At 34.4% G+C, this 22,516-nt stretch overlaps 1 protein-coding gene across 2 annotated transcripts in view; it reads right to left on the bottom strand.

Moving 5' to 3' along the window:
* The window catches only part of USP38 (ubiquitin specific peptidase 38), a 33,850-nt gene that overhangs the window by 1,383 nt on the left and 9,951 nt on the right, over positions 1-22,516 (bottom strand). For both annotated transcript variants that reach the window (XM_027117069.1, XM_027117070.1), the window contains 6 exons: positions 21,723-21,824; positions 17,511-17,669; positions 15,197-15,390; positions 12,542-12,635; positions 9,842-9,948; positions 7,300-8,659 (listed from right to left, as the gene is read on the bottom strand). In XM_027117069.1, the coding sequence (XP_026972870.1) occupies positions 7,300-8,659; positions 9,842-9,948; positions 12,542-12,635; positions 15,197-15,390; positions 17,511-17,669; positions 21,723-21,824 (2,016 nt within the window). The remainder of the gene's footprint in view (positions 1-7,299; positions 8,660-9,841; positions 9,949-12,541; positions 12,636-15,196; positions 15,391-17,510; positions 17,670-21,722; positions 21,825-22,516) is intronic.

Genomic DNA, 22,516 nt, shown 5'->3' with positions numbered 1-22,516 from the left:
AAATCTTACTAAAGTCGAGTACCTAATCACAGATGAAGCGAACAAGGTAGAGAGCAAAATCCTAGTATAACTCTACAGAATGACAGATCCTAAAGGCCATTCTCTTTCAGTACCCTCCTTTACAGAAGATGAAACTGAAGCTCCACAGTCTTAAAATTTCTCTACAGAAATATCACAGTTGTTGCAACACTCATCACCGTATACAAGAATGGATTTCTTTTCTAATACACAGAACACAGGATTCAAAGGTTACACTTTCTGTCAAGTGGAGCTATTTTGGAAGTGGGTGATTACAGTAAAAGGTATAAATAATGAAAGAAGGCTGAATTTTTTTCCTACCCTTTCCTCAGAATATTTCTCAGTAAATAACAGCTCAAAAACACTGCTAAGGAAAAGGAGCCTGTCTCCTTACAGTATTACTTAAAACTTCCCCCTACCAGATTATTAGAACTTTTATAAGGAACCATATTCATCTATGTGCCTGACACATATTAAGTGCTCAGTAAATATTAATGATTTCAGACTAGAACACTATTAGGTACTTGGCCACGAAAGGAACAAATGTGAATAAGCACTTATTTATTTATTTATTTATAAAGAAACTGCAAATTCATTTGGCAAGGTGTAGAACTGGATTCTAAAACTGGCACAAACTCCTAGGAAGAAAATATTCTGATATATGTCCATGTTCCTGGGAAAGAGTCTATAACTTTCAAGTGAGGTCATCGGTGTCAACAAGGTCTAAAAGCCACTAGCAACAGCACAACCCTTAAATGGTTAGGTATAATCATCCTGAAGAACTTTCATAGTACAGTCAACGTTAATAACAAAAACTGTACTACTTTCAATTTTTCAACTAAAAGCCCAATTACTTTGCTCCTCCTGGCAAGGTAATTTTATTTTACAATTTCTAGCTAAATTTTCTTGATTGACTATTCTACCCCCTTCATGAGATGCCCAATTTTTATTATGGAGAAAAAAATCCCAGGCTTAACCTGACATCTGTCCCTCATATTACGGACACCCTGTTTCTCAGTAAGCATACAGCGACTGCTGTGTGATTCCCAATACACAAAATTATCAAGAACCACATATTTTTAGGGCTGAATGTGACCTAAGAAATCCTTATAGCAGAATGGCCTAATTAACCAGTCTCTGACAGGCCTTAGAAAGGCTTTTAAAACTTAATTTGCAGGATATTTCTCAAAAACATTTAATTAACTATCATTTACAACATTTATACCTGCTGGCTCCTCTGTATCATGTCCAACCACACAATATTTTTCAGGAGCTATAGTAATTTATTCTTCAATTTGTAAAATTAAAGTAAGAATTACATACATTTTACAGAGAGAAAATAAAAGCTGCAATGGATCTATCAGAAATAGACACAAAAATAAGAAACAAAAATCCTCTATTATGGCTCTATAATCTATTAAGCTATCTAAACAAGCAATGAAAATATGACTCTGGATCTAAGAAACAATATCTGGTTTAGGATACAGATCATCTTCCCCAATGAAATAAATAAAACTGAGTAAATATGCAAGGCAGAGTTCAAGAAGTTCTGCTCCCAAAAGATACGGCAAATTTTGCCTGGACTTTGTTAAAAAGTGACTTCTCACCAGAAACTGTGTTGAAGGACCTACAAAATACAAAACTTAGTAACTCCACTGCTTCTGAGACACCTGAAACCTATATTATATTTTAAGATAGAGAGCTTCCCAAGAAAGAAATATTCCATTTTTACTTTCTTAGCTATTTATATAAATACATGGCTTGAATCTAAAAAAAAGAAGAAAGAAAAAAGAAAAAAAAGGTTCTGAAGAACCTAGGGGCAGGATAGGAATAAAGATACAGACCTAGAGAATGGACTTGAGGACACGGGGAGGGGGAGGGGGAAGGGTAAGATGGGACGAAGTGAGAAAGTGGCATGGACAAATATACACTATCAAATGTAAAACAGATAGCTAGTGGGATGTAGCTGCATGGCCCAGGGAAATCAGCTCGGTGCTTTGTGACCACCTAGAGGGGTGGGATAGGGAGGGTGGGAGGGAGGGAGATGCAAGAGGGGGGAGATATGGGGATATATGTAAATGTATAGCCAATTCACTTCGTTATAAAGCAGAAACTAACACACCATTGTAAAGCAATTATACTCCAATAAAGATGTTAAATACATACATACATACATACATACATACATACATGGCTGAGGGAGAAAAATGTATGATATTCTGTTTTCAGAAGATAAGCTTAAACTATGGATAGAAGTAGGGGAAACTGCTTTTCATTTTATTTCTTTTAATACAGATGACAATATTAGGTAAATGTCACAAACTATGAATCTCAGTGCATATGTAATTTATATCCCAAATTTATATCAAGTATTAAAATTAATTCTTATTTCAGCAGTGGACTGTACATCTAGTGACAAAAAGGAGTTCCTGTTGCTTTGGGACAAAAACCTTTCAGTATACTTAGATCTCTCATTTAAATAAATCTGTAAACATTAAATTAATCCATCTTTTTTTTTCCTTTACACAGATATAATGTATACTCTTCTGTATGTGTGATGAAGAAAAAAATTACGACAAAGTCCCACCTTCTCCAAAGAAACAAAGGGAAGAAACCGAACACGAAAGGAGAGAACTGTCTGCAGCTGGTGTGGGACACATGAGGATAGGTGGTGCGACTCACACAGCTTTTCTCTCATTGGATCCTAACTGAAAGCATGATTTTGGTAGTCCAGACACTAAAATAATGGAGATACTCCTAATGGAAGTTGGGGAGAGAAATATATATGAAGAGATAAGCCTTTTCCAAAATTTACTTTAAGATCCACAATTCGCATTGCTCTCTTATGTGTCAGGCTATGATACAGAGTAGAAAATAGTTTGTCAGACAGGATTTTTTTGCCTAGCTTTTCACAACCACTAATCCTGCTAATACTATAGAAACAGCAAGAGTCTTTCTAAATCTAGTTGTGACTTTACTCAACTCCACACCCTTATTTTTACTAAGATCTGATTAAGTTTTTTACAACTGTTTTATAAATAGGTATAATGCTGTTTCTTAAAGCCAAAGTTGTATCCTAGACATAGCAATCTATTACACAGCATTATTACTATGAAATGGGCACAAACTTTTAACTATACCCCAGGAATGAATGTAAAAACAAAACTGAGAATAAGAGCAAAAACATACACATACAGGTTCCACTTGTTCAAAACTAAGAAATGATAGCTGAAAACGGCTGTATACAAAAATCTCAACATCACACATTCTCACTGCCTGGCAATTATGAGAACATGTTCATCAGTAGAACAGAAGAAACACTATAGTCTCCTAATACAAACTTAAGATGCCAGATGATTCAGTTACACAGTATGAGAAACATCACAATTCAAACCTTATCAATTAAAGTAAAGTCTAAATATATTTAAGTTTCTAATTAAGAGTTGAGTATGTTTTTGTAATTTGCTTTAAAAAAGCACTTTGATAATGAAGCTTTAATAGCCTAAGAGTCTTAATACAGGTAAATAAATAAATACCTTAATGTAAAATTTAGTGATATCTTTTTTGCAACAACTGGCCTGAGACTTAAAATGGAATTCAGAACAACTGCACAACACTGAAAAACTGAATTAACAAAGTACATAATGGTTTTCCTTTATAATGACATAAGGGTATTAAAATAATAATGAAAAGAATGGCTCATTACATACAACATTGTAAAATCAGGATGTAATGGGGTAAATGGCAAGATAGAGAAAATCATGTAGAGCCAGGTTGCAATACAAATAGTTGTTATGGTTAAAAGAGCTTTTGGCATTACAATTACACAAATTAGAGTAGTTTCTGCATATTTCCAAAAGTCAAGATTGCACTGGGCCTTATTTCCTTATTTTATACTGTAGAAAATTTCTATTTTAACCTAACCTTCTCACACTCCACCTCTCTGATCTTCAAGAATCATGAGTCCTATCTAAGTGCTTATTCAATATGTAGTGAGGAGGACATGTTTGAGTATACTCTATTACCTTGAACATAAGCCTTCTGACTGGATGTTAGAGTCTTTGGTAGTGAATAATGAATATTCTGAGTTTCTAATTTTTTTTTCTGTAAAATGTACTGTTTTTGTGTGACTCTGGAACATTGCCACACTCCTTTAAAAATGTATCATGTATCGTTATCTGAGTATTGTTTAATACAGTAAATTTGAAAACTTTTTGAGTAAACTTCCCTCTAAAAATCAGTACTATTTTTTCTCTTATTCTGTATCCTTTAGGAGTCTGTAATAAAAAACTTTTAGAAACTTACTTATTTAAACTCATACAATCATTTGGACTACCCAATTAATACACCTACAATTTTAACTACAATTTACTGTTGGTCCTTTATGTTGATAGCAAGTGGCAGGTTTCAAAGAAAAATGCTTTCAGCAAGGTCTTTATTAACTTTAAAGTAAGAAAAAGCGCTAACTCTGTGCGAAAAGTATAAGTAAATTCAGCTCATGTGAAACCTTTACTCCACAGTTTTTATTTACTAATTGTTCTATTACTGCCATGATTCTACTGATCAAGTCCTTAAAGAATACAAATATCCTTTCTTTACATATTCTACCTTTTAGTGTCCTTTATTTCATCCACCTGACTGTCAATAAATAGTCCTTAAAATATTTATACAAAGGTCTAGAAGGAATAAATACAAATTTAGCAGTTGTTTCCCCTGGCAGGTGGGACTGAAGGGAAGAGGAAAATACTTCCATTTTATTAAGCTTCCTAAATTTCTGTATGGCATGATTTTATAATGATCACATCTTTTCTAATTAAAAACAAACAAGGTTACTCAACATAGTTTTGGAAGTTTTAGCCACAGCAATCAGAGAAGAAAAAGAAATAAAAGGAATCCAAATTGGAAAAGAAGTACTAAAACTGTCACTGTTTGCAGATGACATGATAATATATAGAGAGAATCCTAAAGATGCCACCAGAAAACTACTAAAGCTAATCAATGAATTTGGTAAAGTAGCAAGATACAAAAATAATGCACAGAAACCTCTTGCATTCCGATACACTAATGATGAAAAATCTGAAAGAGAAATTAAGGAAACACTCCCATTTACCATTGCAACAAAAAGAATAAAATACCTAGGAATAAACCTACCTAGGGAGACAAAAGACCTGTATGCAGAAAACTATAAGACACTGATAAAAGAAATTAAAGATGACACAAACAGATGGAGAGATATACCATGTTCTTGGATTGGAAGAATCAACACTGCGAAAACGACTATACTACCCAAACAATCTACCGATTCAATGCAATCCCTATCAAATTACCAATGGCATTTTTCACAGAACTAGAACAAAAAATTTCACAATTTGTATGGAAACACAAAAGACCCCGAATAGCCAAAGCAATCTTGAGAATGAAAAATGGAGCTGGAGGAATCAGGCTGCCTGACTTCAGACTATACTACAAAGCTACCATAATCAAGACAGTATGGTACTGGCACAAAAACAGAAATATAGATCAATGGAACAGGATAAGAAAGCCCAGAGATAAACCCACACACATATGGTCACCTTATCTTTGATAAAGGAGGTGAGAATATACAGTGGAGAAGAGACAGCCTCTTCAATAAGTGGTGCTGGGAAAACTGGACAGGTACATGTAAAAGTATGAAATTAGAACACTCCCTAACACCATACACAAAAATAAACTCAAAATGGATTAAAGACCTAAATGTAAGGTCAGACACTATCAAACTCTTAGAGGAAAACATAGGCAGAACACTATGACATAAATCACAGCAAGATCCTTTTTGACCCACCTCATACAGAAATGGAAATAAAAACAAAAATAAACAAATGGGACCTAATGAAACTTCAAAGCTTTTGCACAGCAAAGGAAACCATAAACAAGACCAAAAGACAACTCTCAGAATGGGAGAAAATATTTGCAAATGAAGCAACTGACAAAGGATTAATCTCCAAAATATACAAGCAGCTCATGCAGCTCAATATCAAAAAAACAACAACCCAATCCAAAAATGGGTAGAAGACCTAAATAGACATTTCTCCGAAGAAGATATACAGTCTGCCAAAAAACACATGAAAGAATGCTCAACATCATTAATCATTAGAGAAATGCAAATCAAAACTAGAATGAAATATCATCTCACATGGGTCAGAAGGGCCATCATCAAAAAACCTACAAACAATAAATGCTGGAGAGGGTGTGGAGAAAGGGGAACACTCTTGCACTGTTGGTGGGAATGTAAATTGATACAGCCACTATGGAGAACAGTATGGAGGTTCCTTAAAAAACTACAAATAGAACTACCATACGATCCAGCAATCCCACTATTGGGCATATACCCTGAGAAAACCATAATTCAAAAAGAGTCATGTACCAAAATGTTCATTGCAGCTCTATTTACAATAGCCAGGACATGGAAGCAACCTAAGTGTCCATCAACAAATGAATGGATAAAGAAGATGTGGCACATATATACAATGGAATATTACTCAGCCATAAAAAGAAACGAAACTGAGTTATTAGTAGTGAGGTGGATGGACCTAGAGTCTGTCATACAGAGTGAAGTAAGTCAGAAAGAGAAAAACAAATACTGTATGCTAACACATATATTTGGAATCTAAGAAAATAAAAAAAGGTCATGAAGAACCTAGGGGCAAGATGGGAATAAAGACACAGACCTACTAGAGAATGGACTTGAGGATATGGGGAGGGGGAAGGGTAAGCTGTGACAAAGTGAGAGAGTGTCATGGACATATATACACTACCAAACGTAAAATAGATAGCTAGTGGGAAGCAGCCGCATAGCACAGGGAGATCAGCTCAGTGCTTTGTGACCACCTAGAGGGGTGGGATAGGGAGGGTGGGAGGGAGGGAGACGCAAGAGGGAAGAGATATGGGAACATATGTATATGTATAACTGATTCACTTTGTTATAAAGCAGAAACTAACACACCATTGTAAAGCAATTATACTGCAATAAAGATGTTAAAAAAAAACAGAAAAAAAACAAACAAGTGCTTCTATACTGCATGTACTTGTGACTTTTCATTACTAATTTGTAACATTAGAAAGAAAATTTAGCTATATAGGTTGAACCCATTTCATATAAACCCAGATTCAAATTTCAAATCACCTCATTGTAAATTCCTTAAAAATGCAGAAGTTGGATTTCAAAATTAAGGCACTCATTTAACCACCTGTCAATTGTTTAAATATTTTCCACAAATGATGAAGCTTATATTTCCAACTTACCTGTAAATATAGTTTATTGTCTTTTGTTATAGCATCCATTAGTTCTTTCTGTAGAGGTGGGTCTCCATTTACCCAGAGTCCAGTGGTTGAATTATTCCCACTTAAACCATTAGTGCTGTTCTGTTTTTTATACAACAGCACATAAGCTGTGTCCTTGGGAAACCTACTCGTAATTTTCTGGACTGACTGAAATGAAGTAAACGTCACTCTGCTGTCATTAAATAAAAACCATTCTTTTGACATTTCCTTATTTTCCAAATCCTGTTCAATAACTGCACTGGGACTATCTCTCCCTAATAAATGACTCTGGGAGGAGGCTAATGTCAGAGTTTCGGGCTGGTGGCACATCTGGTATGAGGACTCTGTACCTGTGATGTTTCTGGCATAAGAATAGTAATGTCCGCTTTCAGAGGATACACCAGAGTGAACGACAACAGAACTCAATAGATAGGGCACCAATTTTGGGGAGCAAGCTTCTTCAGTCCCAGAAGGCTTTAATTTTTTAGCTAGATTCTCACTAATATCAGTGAAGTCAACATCTAAAGACCAACTTTCTGACAACGAAGAGAAAGAAGTAGTTCTTTTAACTGGCAACTCCAAAACCAGTGGCAGTGACACATTGTCTAGGATTTTTCTTCTCACATGATACTTCTGATCATATGAAAATCTTAGGAGAGTAAGAATAAGGTATTCAGGTTCCTCCGTGATTTGCATAGTTTTCTCGGCATTCTGCAGAGAGGCACAGTTTTCACAATAATATTGGTTGTCACCAGTAAGAATCTCTGGAGCCAAAAAATAATTTAGTAAGTCAGTTACTGAAGATGTGGTTTCACCTCCTGCTTTCTGAGGTACATCTTTATTAACAAGCATCTTGTTAGAGTCATTAGGGACAGAAGTGTCTTCACTACAGCGAAACTCATCAGGACTGTCCACCATTCTTTCATTCACAGCTGAGTAACAGGCAAAGGCAGCTGTTGATGGATTACAGACTCCTGGTTCTTTTGAAGGACCAGGTACACTGGCCTGCATTAGACCACCATCTTGTGTACTGGGTGATGATGCCGGTTCTTGAAAAGACAAGTTTTCCATAGAAGAGGAAGGACAAAAGGCAAGTGAAAGATCTGTAAAGGCTTCCACTTTTTGTGAGGTACTCCTGCAGTTCAAACAACATATGTGAGTTTGTAGTTTTCCTCCAAACATTTTTTCGATTAATGTCTTCTCACTATCACTTGTGCAAGGGGTCTCTGTTAGTACAGCTGCCTTATTGGCTACTTCTTGTAAAGAAGTTTCACTGCACCCCAGACTTTCAGAAAGCTTGTGTGAGGACTGAACTTTCAAGATCTTTTCTTCTTCATGGAGCCTGTAGAAGAGTATATCATTATATAGCTACTTTGCTTAAATTTAAATGTCATTTCTACTTTAAAATATTGGTTGCCTATATAAATAGCCAAATTATTCTTATCAAATATAATGCTTAACTAATAAAAAATCAAGTTTCTCCTCCTTTAATCAAGAGGAATATTGAACAGTTTGAGAAGGTAGATCAGAAGAGAAGTTAGGAACTGTTCCTACGCTATATTCTCATTACACTTTCGTCATACTGCTATTTTACAGCACTTATTATAGTTAATTATACATGTCCACTAACTGTCTTATATATCTTTGTTTGCCTAACACTTCACAGAAAGCCTGGCACAAAGAAACTACTCAACATATCCTTGCTGAATGGAAGGAAGGTTGAGTTCAACTAACTTTACTAGTCATTCACATAACAGAAGGGAGGCAAAGACAGGGAAATACAGGAAGATAATAGGTTTTATTAACTAAGTGGTAAGAAGACAATAAAATTTACCAAACCCACTGAATTATGAACTGGTTTAAAGAGCAGTTATTAATTTTTTTTGTCTCAGGATGCCTTTATACTCTTAAACAAAATTGAGGAACCTAAGAGCTTTCATTTATGTGGTTATACCTATTAATATTTACTGTATTCAAAAATTGAGAATAAAAGTAATATTACATTTAAAAACAATAATAAACTCATTACATGTTAATATAAATAACATTTTTTAAAATAAAAAAATAGTTATATTTTCTAAACCCCCCAAAACTTAGAAGAATGGCGCTGTTTTACATTTTGCCAATACTTCAAGTATCTGGCTTAATAGAAGACAGGCTGGATCCTCATATCTGCCCTGCATTCAGTCTATCGTGATATGTTGTTCTGGATGAAGTATATGAAGAAAATCTGGCCTCAACTACATATAAACATATGTGCAGTTCGAAAAGGGAAGAGCCCTGAAAGTGTTCTGGGAACCCCTAGGGGTCCTTGTACCACACTTTGAGAACAGCTGGTCTAAAGTAAGAAAATTTAAAAAAGAAACCAAATTGAAAACAAAAGAACACTTTAAAAAATACAATAAATGCAAGGTATTTTAGGGATTAACAGTTGAAATATGTCTTTAAAGGAAACGATGTTTTGTAGAAATAATCTGTTATGAAAGAACATAATTCAAATCATAGCTTTAGAAATACTTCTTACCTGTCTAGTAGAAACCTGAGGTATTCAGAACAGTCTTGTTGTGATCTGGGGGTAAACCATGGAGGTCTGGAAGCCTCAAAGAATATCCGAGGTGCATACGCTTCTCTCTTTTGACAGAGAAAACACAAGGGAGTGATTCTCACACCATGAACCAAATAACTGAAATCTTAATATATAATGCTTAATAAAGATTACTAAAATTACACTGGCTTAACCTTTACCACAAAGTGCCAAACATGAGGGCACATAAAATTAGTTAGAAATAAATTTAGGTAACTTTCAGTCATAACTTCTTATTCTGCAGATGAGAATTAAGATCTAGAGAAACTATGGGACTTGCCCAAGGTCAAATAGCTAAATTAATGGCAGAGGGGATTATATCAGAACCCAAGTCTCTTTAAATTAATATAATGCTCCTGGTATTACCCTCTATGTGCTTGAGTCCACAATTAAAAAAAAAAATCAAATCTGAAAAAAATGTTAGTGAATATATATCCTTGCTAAAGTAATAAGGGGCATACTCTACAGAGCCATGCGTACTTATTTTAGGTGAAAATTTCCTTGACTGGGTACACATGTCATAAATGTACAGAATATGAACACACTGGCTAGGGACTTTTCACTGGTTGCTGACTTTCTTTCTTTTTTTTAGTACAGAGGCAGTTTAGTGAAGTGGCTGCTAGTGGACTTCAGAGCAAGCTAGGTTGAAATCCTAGATTTTGCCATGACAAAAAAAAAAAGAACTGAAAAAGGCATCTGAAGAGTTGTGATTATAACTTGAAAATTTATAATTTATTTGTGGTATATGACAGAGTTCTCAGTTAAGGAAATTTTTTTATCAAAATAGGAGTGTTTATGGTTTTTTGAAGGAAAGGAATTTGGTGGACTGGTTGAACATGGGTTCCAGAATCATTTGGTTTACATTCCAATCTTGCTGTTTGTTTGCATGACCATGAAAGCAAGTAATGTAAGCCCCATTTCTTCACCTGTAAAATGGGTATGCTACCTTATTACCTCATAGATTGATTTTGAGGATTAAGAGATAATATATGTAAACCACTTAGCACAGGAGCTAGACAAATTTAAATGCTCAATAAATGTTAGTTTTATTAATTATAAGAAGAAAAGCCTTTTAAATTATATAGGGAAAATCTCCCTAAAACAATCCTTGTCAGGCTGCTATCAGATAGGGTCTCAACTATGACAGAACTTTAATTAGGTTCTCCTGTTAATTCCTTTTGTCTTTTATTGGGAGTTTGGAAGCCTCCTAAAAATTTTTTCCCAATAGCTCTGACTTAATAAGTTAATATAGTATATATAATGTATTAATATCTACATGTATACGCAGAGATACACACATACATATTATACAGCTGACCACTGAACAACATAGGGGTTGGGGTGCCTATCCTCTGCTTAGTCAAAAACTTTACAGTATACTGAAAAGTTATACTGTGTATCTGTTCATGTATCTGTGGTTCCGCATCTGCTGATTCAAACCACCATGGATTATGTAGTACTATAGTACATATTTATTGAAAAAAATCCGCGTGTAAGTGGACTCCTGCAGTTCAGACCTGTGATGTTCAAGGGCCGACTCTATACAGTATACAGTAAATACAGACTAGTGATAAAGCAAGTGCATAAATCCATTTACTAGAAAACAATGTTTGGGGGGAGTTGCAGGGAGGAGATTTCATCTCCCTTGGTCCTGAGATGTTAAATTTAATATATGAACATATTTCCCCCAGATAGAGAATAGTATAAATGATCCTTTGAGTATCTCATAGGCCATCACTAATCATCTCATATGTCAATCTTGTCTTGATTCTTTCCATTTAAGAAGTTATACCTGAGATATTTCTCAGCTTGTAGACAGGAAACAAACCATTCCTATCAACTCAATTCCACCGATTCCGAATCTATCTTCTCTTCTGGCTGTAACTACCTACTCCTTTAGACCTCTGTGAAACTAAGACAATCAGAGTATAACCAGAAAATAATATGTATTATTTATAAATGATATATATTATTCATATGTATTACTCCAAACTTAAAGTATAAGTTCCTCAAGCATAAGGATTCCTTTTTGAATGCTTATCAGACTGCATATTGTGTCTCTCAATAAATGTCTGTTTACTATGTGATGTTCTTGCCATTAGCATAAACTCATTTCCTTGGATTAATCTGTGGACATAAATGATTATCACAAAATTTTAAGCTCTAGAATAGGTAAACAGTTTATCCATTAGTTCTAGAGCTTAGAAGTAGTCATAATTAAAGGGTACATATGTTAGAAATGAGATAAAAAAGAAGCCAAGATGCCACAAAATTATTTTAATTGTTCATTACTGTGAAGATCTACCGATTAGTATCTATAAACTTAATATTAAAGATTCATTTTTAACGATTTCTTCATGAAGGAGCTTAACTTTTGGATAGAAAATCAGATATATAATAATCAGTATAATGAGTCAGTAAAATATTCATCTACAAGAATGTAAAGCAGAAGGGAGAAATAAAAACTTAGAGCATATCCTGATTTTAGGCAGTATCTTTTTAGATTTCTATGTGGATTTGTTGTGCTGGGAGGATATATATTATTTCATCAGTTAAAAAGGTTCACCAAGTTTGGTATAATGTGAAGTTTAAAGAACATTTTCAATGCAATTAACATATACACACTACACACACACTCACCTGTGTATGAGCCAAAAAGGCAAAAAGATGCTGTAATTTTTTCATTAATGAATTGCACCCATTTAGATTTAAAGATAATACTTGTCTTCTGAAACTGAAAGATAATAAAATATAATGATTTTTGTATACACGTATACACACGATGCATTTTTTTAAAAGCTAAAAGGAAGTTAGTTCAAGAACTTATTATCCTCAAAGTAAAATTTCACTTACCTGAAGGCCCTTTACCTGGCAAATTCACTGCCTACCATGTAGTGAAGAAGGAAGAGAATGACGGTAATTGAACTCTTACTACATGGCCTGGCAATGGCCACGTGCAGTCACATATTATTCCTATCTTCTGGATTAGCAAATAGAAATAGATTAAGCTATTAACTAATAACTTAAGTAAACAACTTTTGAATTCTTTCACATCTGCATGAAATAAAAAAATATGCCGTCATCAAAACTACTATGAAGTTAGAGTGATTTAAAGAGTGTGGTACTAGTGCCAGATGGGAAAAGAAGCTATACAAAAAACAGTATAGGAACAAATGGGTATCCATTTGGAAAAAAAATGGAATTAGATTAAGATTTCACATCATTACAGATGCCACAGAGGAGTAATGAGCTAAATGTAAAATACAAAAGTACTGAAGAAAAAAAAAAAAAGTACTGAAGTATTTAAAAGAAAAAAAAAGGTGGGGAAGGGGTATAGAGGGGAAGGCTTCCTAAAATTCAGACACTATAAATGATAAATAGATTTGACTACATAAAATAAAAAAATTGCAAACAAAACACTCCACAAATTTGAATCATACTGACTGGAAGAAAGCATGAAACAAAGGATTATCACCCATAGTATATATAAATCAGTATGAAAAAGAAAAGGACCCAACAGAAAGGTGCACAATGGAAAAAATAGGTTATTCAAAAAATAAACACAAATGAACAAAGAAAACTAGAGAAGGAAAAACTCTGTAATGGTCAGCAATACACATTTTCCTCCAGATTGGAAAAATTTTTAAAGACTGATTATATCAAGTACTGCTAAAGGCATGGGGTCATAGGTACAATCAAGTATTCATATGCAAGTTCAAATGCTATAGCCTTTCTGGAAGCAATTTGGCATACCCTATTCAAAGAATATCCTCTATAACTGCATATGGGCAGAAAGATATTAATTATAAGCAAAACAATCTAATATTCATCAGAGGAATATGATTAAATAAATCATGGTACACCTATTTACTCAGAATGACACAGTTCTGTCATTTGTACTAATGTGGGACTCTTTCCAACACAAATCATTAAAAGAAAAAAAACAAGTGGCTGGAGAAGAATATATAAATAGGATCCTTTATAAACACATTTTTAAAAAAACAATTCATTTGTTCTTGTACTAGATAAATCTTATCTCTGTACAAAAAATAGGTTTGGAACAATACAAGCAAAACTGTTAACAAATTACCCTTGGGGATGGGAATGTCTGATTTTTATTTTATGTACTTCTAGATTTATTTTTTTAAAACCACAAAGAATTTACATATTACCAAAGAAATAAAATATCCTGTCTGCTTATTCTGAGATAGTATTGGCCACTGTACAATAAGATGTGCTCTTTGAATTGTGGTTGCCAGTTATAACTGCTTTGGGTCTCTGCTTTCTCTATCATCTGTAAAATGAGACGGCTGGATTAGATGACCTCTGGTGGTGAGACATGGATTACTTTAGCTTTATGCCTAGTATCACTTGTGTCTAAGAGTATACATTTTCTTAAAAAAAAAAAAATCCCAAATACAAACAAACCGAAAGACAAAAGAAAACACTAGACCAAATGAAAAACACCTTAGTGTTGACAGTATATTCTGAGGCCAGGAAAGAAAATAAAGCTAAACTCTTTATCTTTCAGTTTATGATTCCTCTACGTAGGCATAAAAACTTACACGGGCTTAGAACTCAATTTGTAAACATCTTTGCTCAAGTCCCATGAATACTCTATTGGTACAGAAGAGAAAAATTCAACCATGCTTTTGCCTTCAGGAAAATTTATCATTATTTTGTACCTTTACAGATTGTATTCACATAGCTAACAACCTCTGATTTCCTATTTGCTTGGCTGCAAAAGAAAATGAATTTGAAAGTAAATCTGTAAGACGGCAAAGAAACATGTCTGTTTATACAGTTGTTCAGTATCTATCAACTTGGGGTGGGAAGCAGAGCTTGAATTTCCTTAACAGCAACAAAGGAGTTATTGATCTGATAAAACAGCAAAATATCTATAAGCAGAAAAAAATGACCACCTTAAAAGATACACAGGTTAAAAGAAACAGGATAATAACAAATTAGTACTTGAGGACCCTTAAATTCTGAAATAAGCTCAATCAATACCTCTGTTACATTAATAAATATCAACTTGGAGTAATTCAAAAGACTCTAAATGCAATATATAATATAAACATGAAGTAGAATTTATATAAGTTAACATTTTAGAAGTTCCTGAGCAGTAAAAGCAATTCATTTCTGAATAAGGTAATTATATGAAAATATGAATATTTCTGCCATATATAGGAAATAATGTGAAGATAGTCCCACCATTTACATTTCATCAACATGCAACAATTTCTACAGTTAAAATGAAAACAAACAAACAAAAAAGCTCAAATTTAAACTTACTCTGTGGCCATAAACAATGCTTGTATAACACTGTTCATATAACATGTATTCCCTAGATTAATAAGACCAGTTTTCCCAGTTTCAGATTTTCCAGAAAGTCTAGACAAGCAAGATGCCAAAGAATTGGATTGAGAAGTCCAGGCACTTTGACTGAGAATCAGTTTAATCTTCTCTTCACTGGGCTTAGGAAAATCCTGTAGATCATAAAGAGGAAAAGTAGTGTAAAAATATAAACTTTTTTTTATTAAGTTAACACCATAAACAAGATTCTTCCACTGACACTTAACCTTTGTTTTCTCCCACTTAGTTTGGAAATCACTGATAATACTTGAGCAGTCATCAAAAAATCAAATTACACTACATGGCAAAAATAATTGTCTCCTAAAATGAATAAGTATCTCCTAAGGTAGAGTTTATCAAGCTGAGGAATACTCAAGAACCAGGAATTGAAGTCACATTTGAATTATTTATATTTCCTATTTGCCAGCAAAATGTTTTCAAAATAAACCTCTGACATCAGAGAGTATATTGCAGTGCTATTCAAAGGCAGTAGAATAAGGACTTAAATTAGTACAGAATTGAATAAGCTTAACAAACAATTTGCTTTCAAATTTTGTAGTGAAAATAATATCTCCTTTTCATTCAATACTAATATTTACCCAGTACTGACCCTTAGAAATAAAAGCTCAAAGTAATCAGGGAATGAAAAACGAAAGCATCTAAGCACAATGACCTCTGACTTTAAGAAATAAAACTCAATCTCATGTTTAACCATATAGAAATATTATTACAGGATACAGTTTCTTCCCTGCTTTGTGACATATGAGATATAAGTGTAAGTGGTTTCAAGCATGAGTAGAGCACTGGAGAATAAGGAAAGTTGGTAAAATCATTCAGGCTTTTTTGGACTATTACCATCGAAGGTACTTAGAGCTCAGAAAACATTTTCTGAAGGAATTTTAATCTTTGGATTTGATTTTGCTGTTGTTGTTGTTGACAGCTAATGGAAAGTGCTTCCCTTGGTTTAAGAGGGAGATCCTTGATTCTTCCGAGCCTATTTCAGTTATCAGAATTTTCAACATTCAGCAGTGAAGAATGACATTTAACAACAGCAATAGCTTTCATCTATGGACACAGCGACACTGCAGAAAGAGATTAACATTACTATCAAATCCATGACAAAAACGAGTTTGCAGGGCAGAAATAGAGACACAGATGTAGAGAACAAACGTATGGACACCAAGAGGGGAAAGTGGCGGGGGGTGGTGGTGGTGGGATGAACTGGGAGACTGGGATTGGCATGTATACACTAATATGTATGAAATGGATAACTAATAAGAACCTGCTGTGTAAAAAAATAAAATTCTAAAGTTCAAAAAAAAAAGTAAAAAAAGAAAACAAAAAAACCCCAAAAAAACCCTTTTATACATAAAGACATTTACTTCTGAAGTGTCAAACTGTCATACCACTAGTACACAATAATTGCTGAACAGTCTTGTGTTCTGGGCTCAGTTTGATTTAGCTAACTCTAAAGTAAAAAGAGCATGCTCTGAATTCACTTCAGATACATAAGAAGTAAAGATAATGAGACCTTATATTTTATTTCAGATCTCAAAAACGAACACTGTTAATAGAAATGATTTGTAATAACTTCTGAATACACCTAGCTGAGGCAAGTTCTTCAATTCTTTTGCTCTACCCTGATCACGCAATAAATCTACTAAGAGGAAAGTGTGCTTATTGTGACCCATTTTTCAAGACAAACAGAATCAACGCTTTTTAGATCCAGTTATCTATACAAAGTTGAAAACCAGTAAGTTCACAAATAATTCAAGTAAAGATTCTATGAAATATGGACATTCATGAACAATGCATAGCAAAAATGAAATAAAAAACAGAAGAAACGTAAGTCAAATATTTTATTAAAGTGTCTTTCCTTGATTCTAAGACATATCTTACATATTTTAACGTTTCTGATATTGGGATGCAACTCTGATGTATGTATTAACTTAATGTAGCATTTTTTAAACCAAATCTCCCCCAAAGGTATTACTAATTTACAGGGACACCTTATCATTGTTGGCATTGTAGAACTGAAGAAATATGGTTATTAATTTAGATTAGTTATAGTAAATAAGAGATTACTCCCTAAAAATTAATGAAACTTGATTCCAATTACATATTTTATTACATATAAAAGGCATAGTTCCATAAAATAGTAAAATGAATAGCTGCTTATAGGAATGTTTCACCGCATTCATCTATCACATCATGGGCTGCAGCTCCGCAAATACTGGTGCAACTATTATCATACCTTTATTGCTTCCAGGATAGGTTCGTAGAGATCTGGAAATCCAGAATAATGATACATCATACAGTGTATCAGTTCTGTTAATTGCACTAGGAAGGTTGTACTGGAAGGCAGACCATCACTTTTGAAGGAGTGAACCAAATTAACTACATGAGGAACAATCTGAACAGAAAAGAAGACAAACATTCCTCTATTTATACAAATTGTCAACAAATCCTCTAGCCTACAAATGGAATGCAAATGTTACACGATCAGCAAATGCTTTTCTGTATGTTTAGTCACTGTCTTTTTCTAAAAAAGTTATGAAGCTAAACATTTCTAGAATATCAAGGTAAATCTAGGTTTAAATCACATATAATTGTAATTCCATATAAGACCCCTCTCCTCATTCTTAGACTCCATCTAAAACTAAGGTACAAACAAATTAAGGTACAAAATAGGAGCCTTAGTCACTGCCACCATTCTAAAAAATGGCTTAAGTTGAAAAATGTTAGGGCTATTATATTTACCAGATTGTTCAGTAGGGAGAAAGTTTTAAAAGATAAACCCAGAATTAGCTTAAGAGCTCCATCTAGTGTGAATTTTAGATTTTTCACTTGAAAGAATTATACAGGAGTGTGAACATTAAAGTCTACTTCAAAAAACCTTCAAGATAATTTATGCATGTAACTAAAATTACAGATCAGACTTCCCCAGTGGCGCAGTGGATAAGAATCCTCCTGACAATGCAGGGGACACAGGTTCAAGCCCTGGTCCAGGAAGATCCCACATGCTGCGGAGCAACTAAGCCCGTGTGCCACAACTACTGAGCCTGCTCTCTAGAGCCCATGAGCCACAACTACTGAAGCCCGCGTGCCTAGAGCCCGTGCTCTGCAACGAGAAGCCACCGCAATGAGAAGCCCGTGCACCACAACGAAGAGTAGCCCCCACTCGCCGCAACTAGAGAAAGCCCAGGCGCAAAGACCCAACACAGCCATAAATAAACAAATAAATAAAATTATAAATAAATAAATAAAAATAAAATTACAGCTCAGGCTACAGCAGTACCTCTCTTTAAGATAAGGGACTACCTCTATTTTACGGTCGGTGTCTTATGTAAGCATGGTTATCCTTGCTAACAATCCCTATGCCCCACCTCCGAAAAGAAGAGACAGTTCTAAAACTAAAGTGAATTAGAAATTTCTCTTATTTTTAAGGAATTGGGGTTAAAAATGAAGGCGAAATCTAAAATGCTCATTGCTCATAAATATGTAGAAAACTATTAATACTGATAATAAGCACAACAATGTCCTTTCATTATAAAATTACAATAAAAAGTCAATACAGAGCCAATCACATATTTAAGAGGTTATTAACAAAATAAAATAAATTCTATTATGCAGTAATGGCTCATTCCATTAGTACGGTGCTATACTTGTCTCAACTAATTATTACTTATAATCTGATACTACATATTTACAGTTCACATGTAAAAAGCATCTTACTCGTCTAACTCGTGATAAAAGTGAAGTTATAGCTCTATGGACTTATCATCAAACAGCAGTGACAACAATTATAGTTATATCCCAATCAACTCCCTTCCTTCCTGTAGAAAGAAAATCATATTCTTAAATTAACACTGCTATTCTCATTCTGCTGTCTCTGGTTTTACTCTTGTGCTTTGAGGTCTGAAATCACACTTTAGCTTTTGCACCACTTTCTTTAATCTTACCTCCAAAAAAGGTATTAATCTGACCATAAAACTACCAGTTCCTAATGGTTCACTCTACTGCTATCATCTCTACATTTCAAAGCAAATCTGAATTATAAGTTTGCTCCATAAAGCCATATCTATCAGATACTCTCTTGCTAAAATAGTCAGAAATCCAAATTATTGTTTCTTCAGAGGTGACAGGAGAGACAGAGATGGAAGGGAAGAGGAAAGAATTTTTAAAATGATTGTTTAATTTACAAATACCAAATCTTCTAAAAGCTAGCGTACAATCTTCCTAGTGTAGATTGGACCTCTGCAGTCAGATAATACACATAATTGTCTACTACTACATCCTATATCAAAATGATCACTGACGTGGAAATAACACTAAGTTCTTCACAAGCATATAGATAGACATCCAAGCAGGTTATTACCTTCTAAATATCTGAAAGTTGATTTTTTTTCTGAATGAGCAAATCTAAATATTTGCAGACATTATTGTGATACTCATTAAACTTAAGTTACTATTTGAGAAAATGTGTATAACTTATTTAATTAGAAGCTTTGATATTTTCTCTTTTGTTAAAAATTTTTTTTCCACTTATAAAAAGCATACGAAAAGCAACTTGGTCCATAATAACACACACTATAATTTCAATCTCAGTTTGCTCTAAAATATTCTAAATGTATAATACAATGAATAATGATGCTGGTGATTCCAGATTATTGTTCATTCTTAGCAACTCCTAAACCTGAGTCCTTCGCTGAGTTATTTAGAGTTATAGGTGATTTAACTACCACATGATCCACTACTAGATGCCCAAGTTAATTTTAGTTGAGTAGCAGGTCAGGATACACACAGAATGTAGAGAGTTAGTAGGTCTTTGTTTTTAGACTTTACTAGGCCAGATCACAATTTTCTACTTTAGATCTAACTGTTCTTTAAATAAATGATTTAATATTTACTTATTTCAGTAGCCAAATATTTCAAAGTCTACCATTTGCCATTTCAATTACTATTTTCAGGGGGAAAAAAAGCAATACAAGGTAAGGAGATATCCTCTATCTTTAAAAAAATTGAGCAAAGAAATAGGTTTAGAGTACAGCAAAAGTGACTTTTCAGAGAGATTAAGGAATGTATGGAGAGCAATAAATATTAGAATGGATGATTTCCTTCCCAGAAATTCTGAAAATAAACCTTTTCTCAAATGGCCTATACATGATCATGCCTGAAGACAGGGAAAAATGGTTGTTTTTTTTCCCTTGGAAGATTTTGCTAGTATAGCTGCTGTATTAGCTCAAGTGTGAGTTTTGTTTGTGTAATGGATATAAGGTTATTAACTGATGATCAAGCTCACCAATTAGGGCAATGAACTGCAGAAATCACTCACCCTAAGAGATAATGTATAATGTAATTACTTGTTAGTAAGGTTTACTTCTATTAAGCCTGAAGATTTTGGAAATGAGGCACCAAGTAGCCTATGTGAGTATATAATTCTCTGAGGCTAGTTACATTTCTAGCTGACAATCAACAACTGAAATTCTGCACTTTATCAGTCTCCTTTGAATTTGTTTGTGGTGGGTCAGTATTCCTAAGATTTTAACATTGTGGGTGTGTTGATAATGAGTTTCTAGTCCTGTAAAACTGAGGATCAGACCTTGGAGGAAGCACGTAACCACATACACCACTGCTTTCCTGTGATCCCCTAGATAGAAAAATGGACAGGTTCCTAAAATAACATTTTGTCATTTTTCACCTGCAATAACTGATAATCAAATAATCAAAATCAAATCAAATCAAAAGCAGTGATGTAGCTGGTTAAAAGTGGAAGGATTCTGGATATATTTTAAAGGTGGAATCAACAGAATTTGTAGGATATGGCCTGAAAGAGAATGAAAAGCCCTAATTCTGGGGCAACAAAACAAAGACTTATGGTTTCATGCTTCTGAAATTCTAAAGCAGTCAGTGGTTTTTTTTTTTTTTTTTTTGTGGTACGCAGGCGTCTCACTATTGTGGCCTCTCCCGTTGCAGAGCAAGGCTCCAGACGCACAGGCTCAGCGGCCATGGCTCACGGACCCAGCTGCTCCGTGGCATGTGGGATCTTCCCGGACCGGGGCACGAATGTGTCCCCTGCAGGCGGACTCTCAACCACTGCGCCACCAGGGAAGCCCTAGTCAGTGGTTTTAAACCATTTGTCTCCTACACTGTTCACCTGTGCAACACACAACCAACAGTGACACTGACATGTGACATCTCTCATGTACAAGAGTAACTTTTAACTTTCAATTGCTGGTTGTGATTGCAAGTGGAGCAATTTTGGTGAGACCCAAAACATTCTAAAAACATATTCTTTGGAAGGAAATCTCACAATCTCAATTTTAAAAGGAATCATAAAGCTACATGAAAATAGTTAGATTTAGGACCAACCTACAAGGTTTTCACAAATACAAATGTGACTCAATATTAAATTGAAATTTTAAAACAAGTCTTTTCAGTGTAGAAAGCTTGTGTCATAACTTACCAAATGGAATGCCTCTGGAGAATGCTGAAAACTAAGCAGCATGTGAGAAAGAACTGTGAGAGCACCGGGTCTCACAAGAGGAAACCAAAGCCGATTAAAAACCTGCAGAAAAGACAAGACATCCACTTTAAGAGTTGGTAGGGAAATAACTAATCCAATCAGTGATTATCTTCCTAGGGCCAAAAATTATTTGTGTAAATATCCCCTTTCCTGAGAAGTTCTGTCATAACATATGTTATTAAATTCTGGGAAAGGGAGAAAGTTGGGAAATAATATGACAGAGATCAAGAGAATAAAAGGACCTAACCAACTCTGAAAACTCCCTGATCAAATAAAAATCTGTCAAACCATGTTTACAAGGTGATATCTCCCTGGTCCTTTATTCATTCAATACATTCAGCAAATACTTATTGACCACCTACTGCCGCTTGGCACTATTCTAAGTACTGGAGATACAATGGTAGATTAAAAAAAAAAGAAATCTCTGATCTTACAGGGCTTACTGTCTAGAGGGTGAGTAGAGACAATACAAAGTAACATGGGAGAGAAATGCTATGAAAGCAGGGTATGTTGAAGAGGGAGTGCTGAGTGGCAAAAAGATCTGCGATTTTATATACGGAATTTAAAAAATGCATCGTGATAAAGGTGATACCTGACTTAAAAAAACTGAAAGGAATGAGAGTAAGTCTGACAGATAACTTGGAGAAGAGCGTAGGAAGCAGAGCAAAGGCCCTGAGGCCTCCACCCTGGTGGACTAGAGATATAACAACTAGGGCAGTGTAAGTAAAGCACAG

Source organism: Aethalodelphis obliquidens, unplaced genomic scaffold, assembly GCF_003676395.1.
Source record: "Aethalodelphis obliquidens isolate GAN/ISIS:26980383/991018 unplaced genomic scaffold, ASM367639v1 scaffold17, whole genome shotgun sequence".
Classification (NCBI taxonomy): Eukaryota; Metazoa; Chordata; class Mammalia; order Artiodactyla; family Delphinidae; genus Aethalodelphis; species Aethalodelphis obliquidens.
The sequence above is the reverse complement of the archived record's forward strand: the minus strand, read 5'-3'. Positions and strand labels throughout refer to the sequence as shown.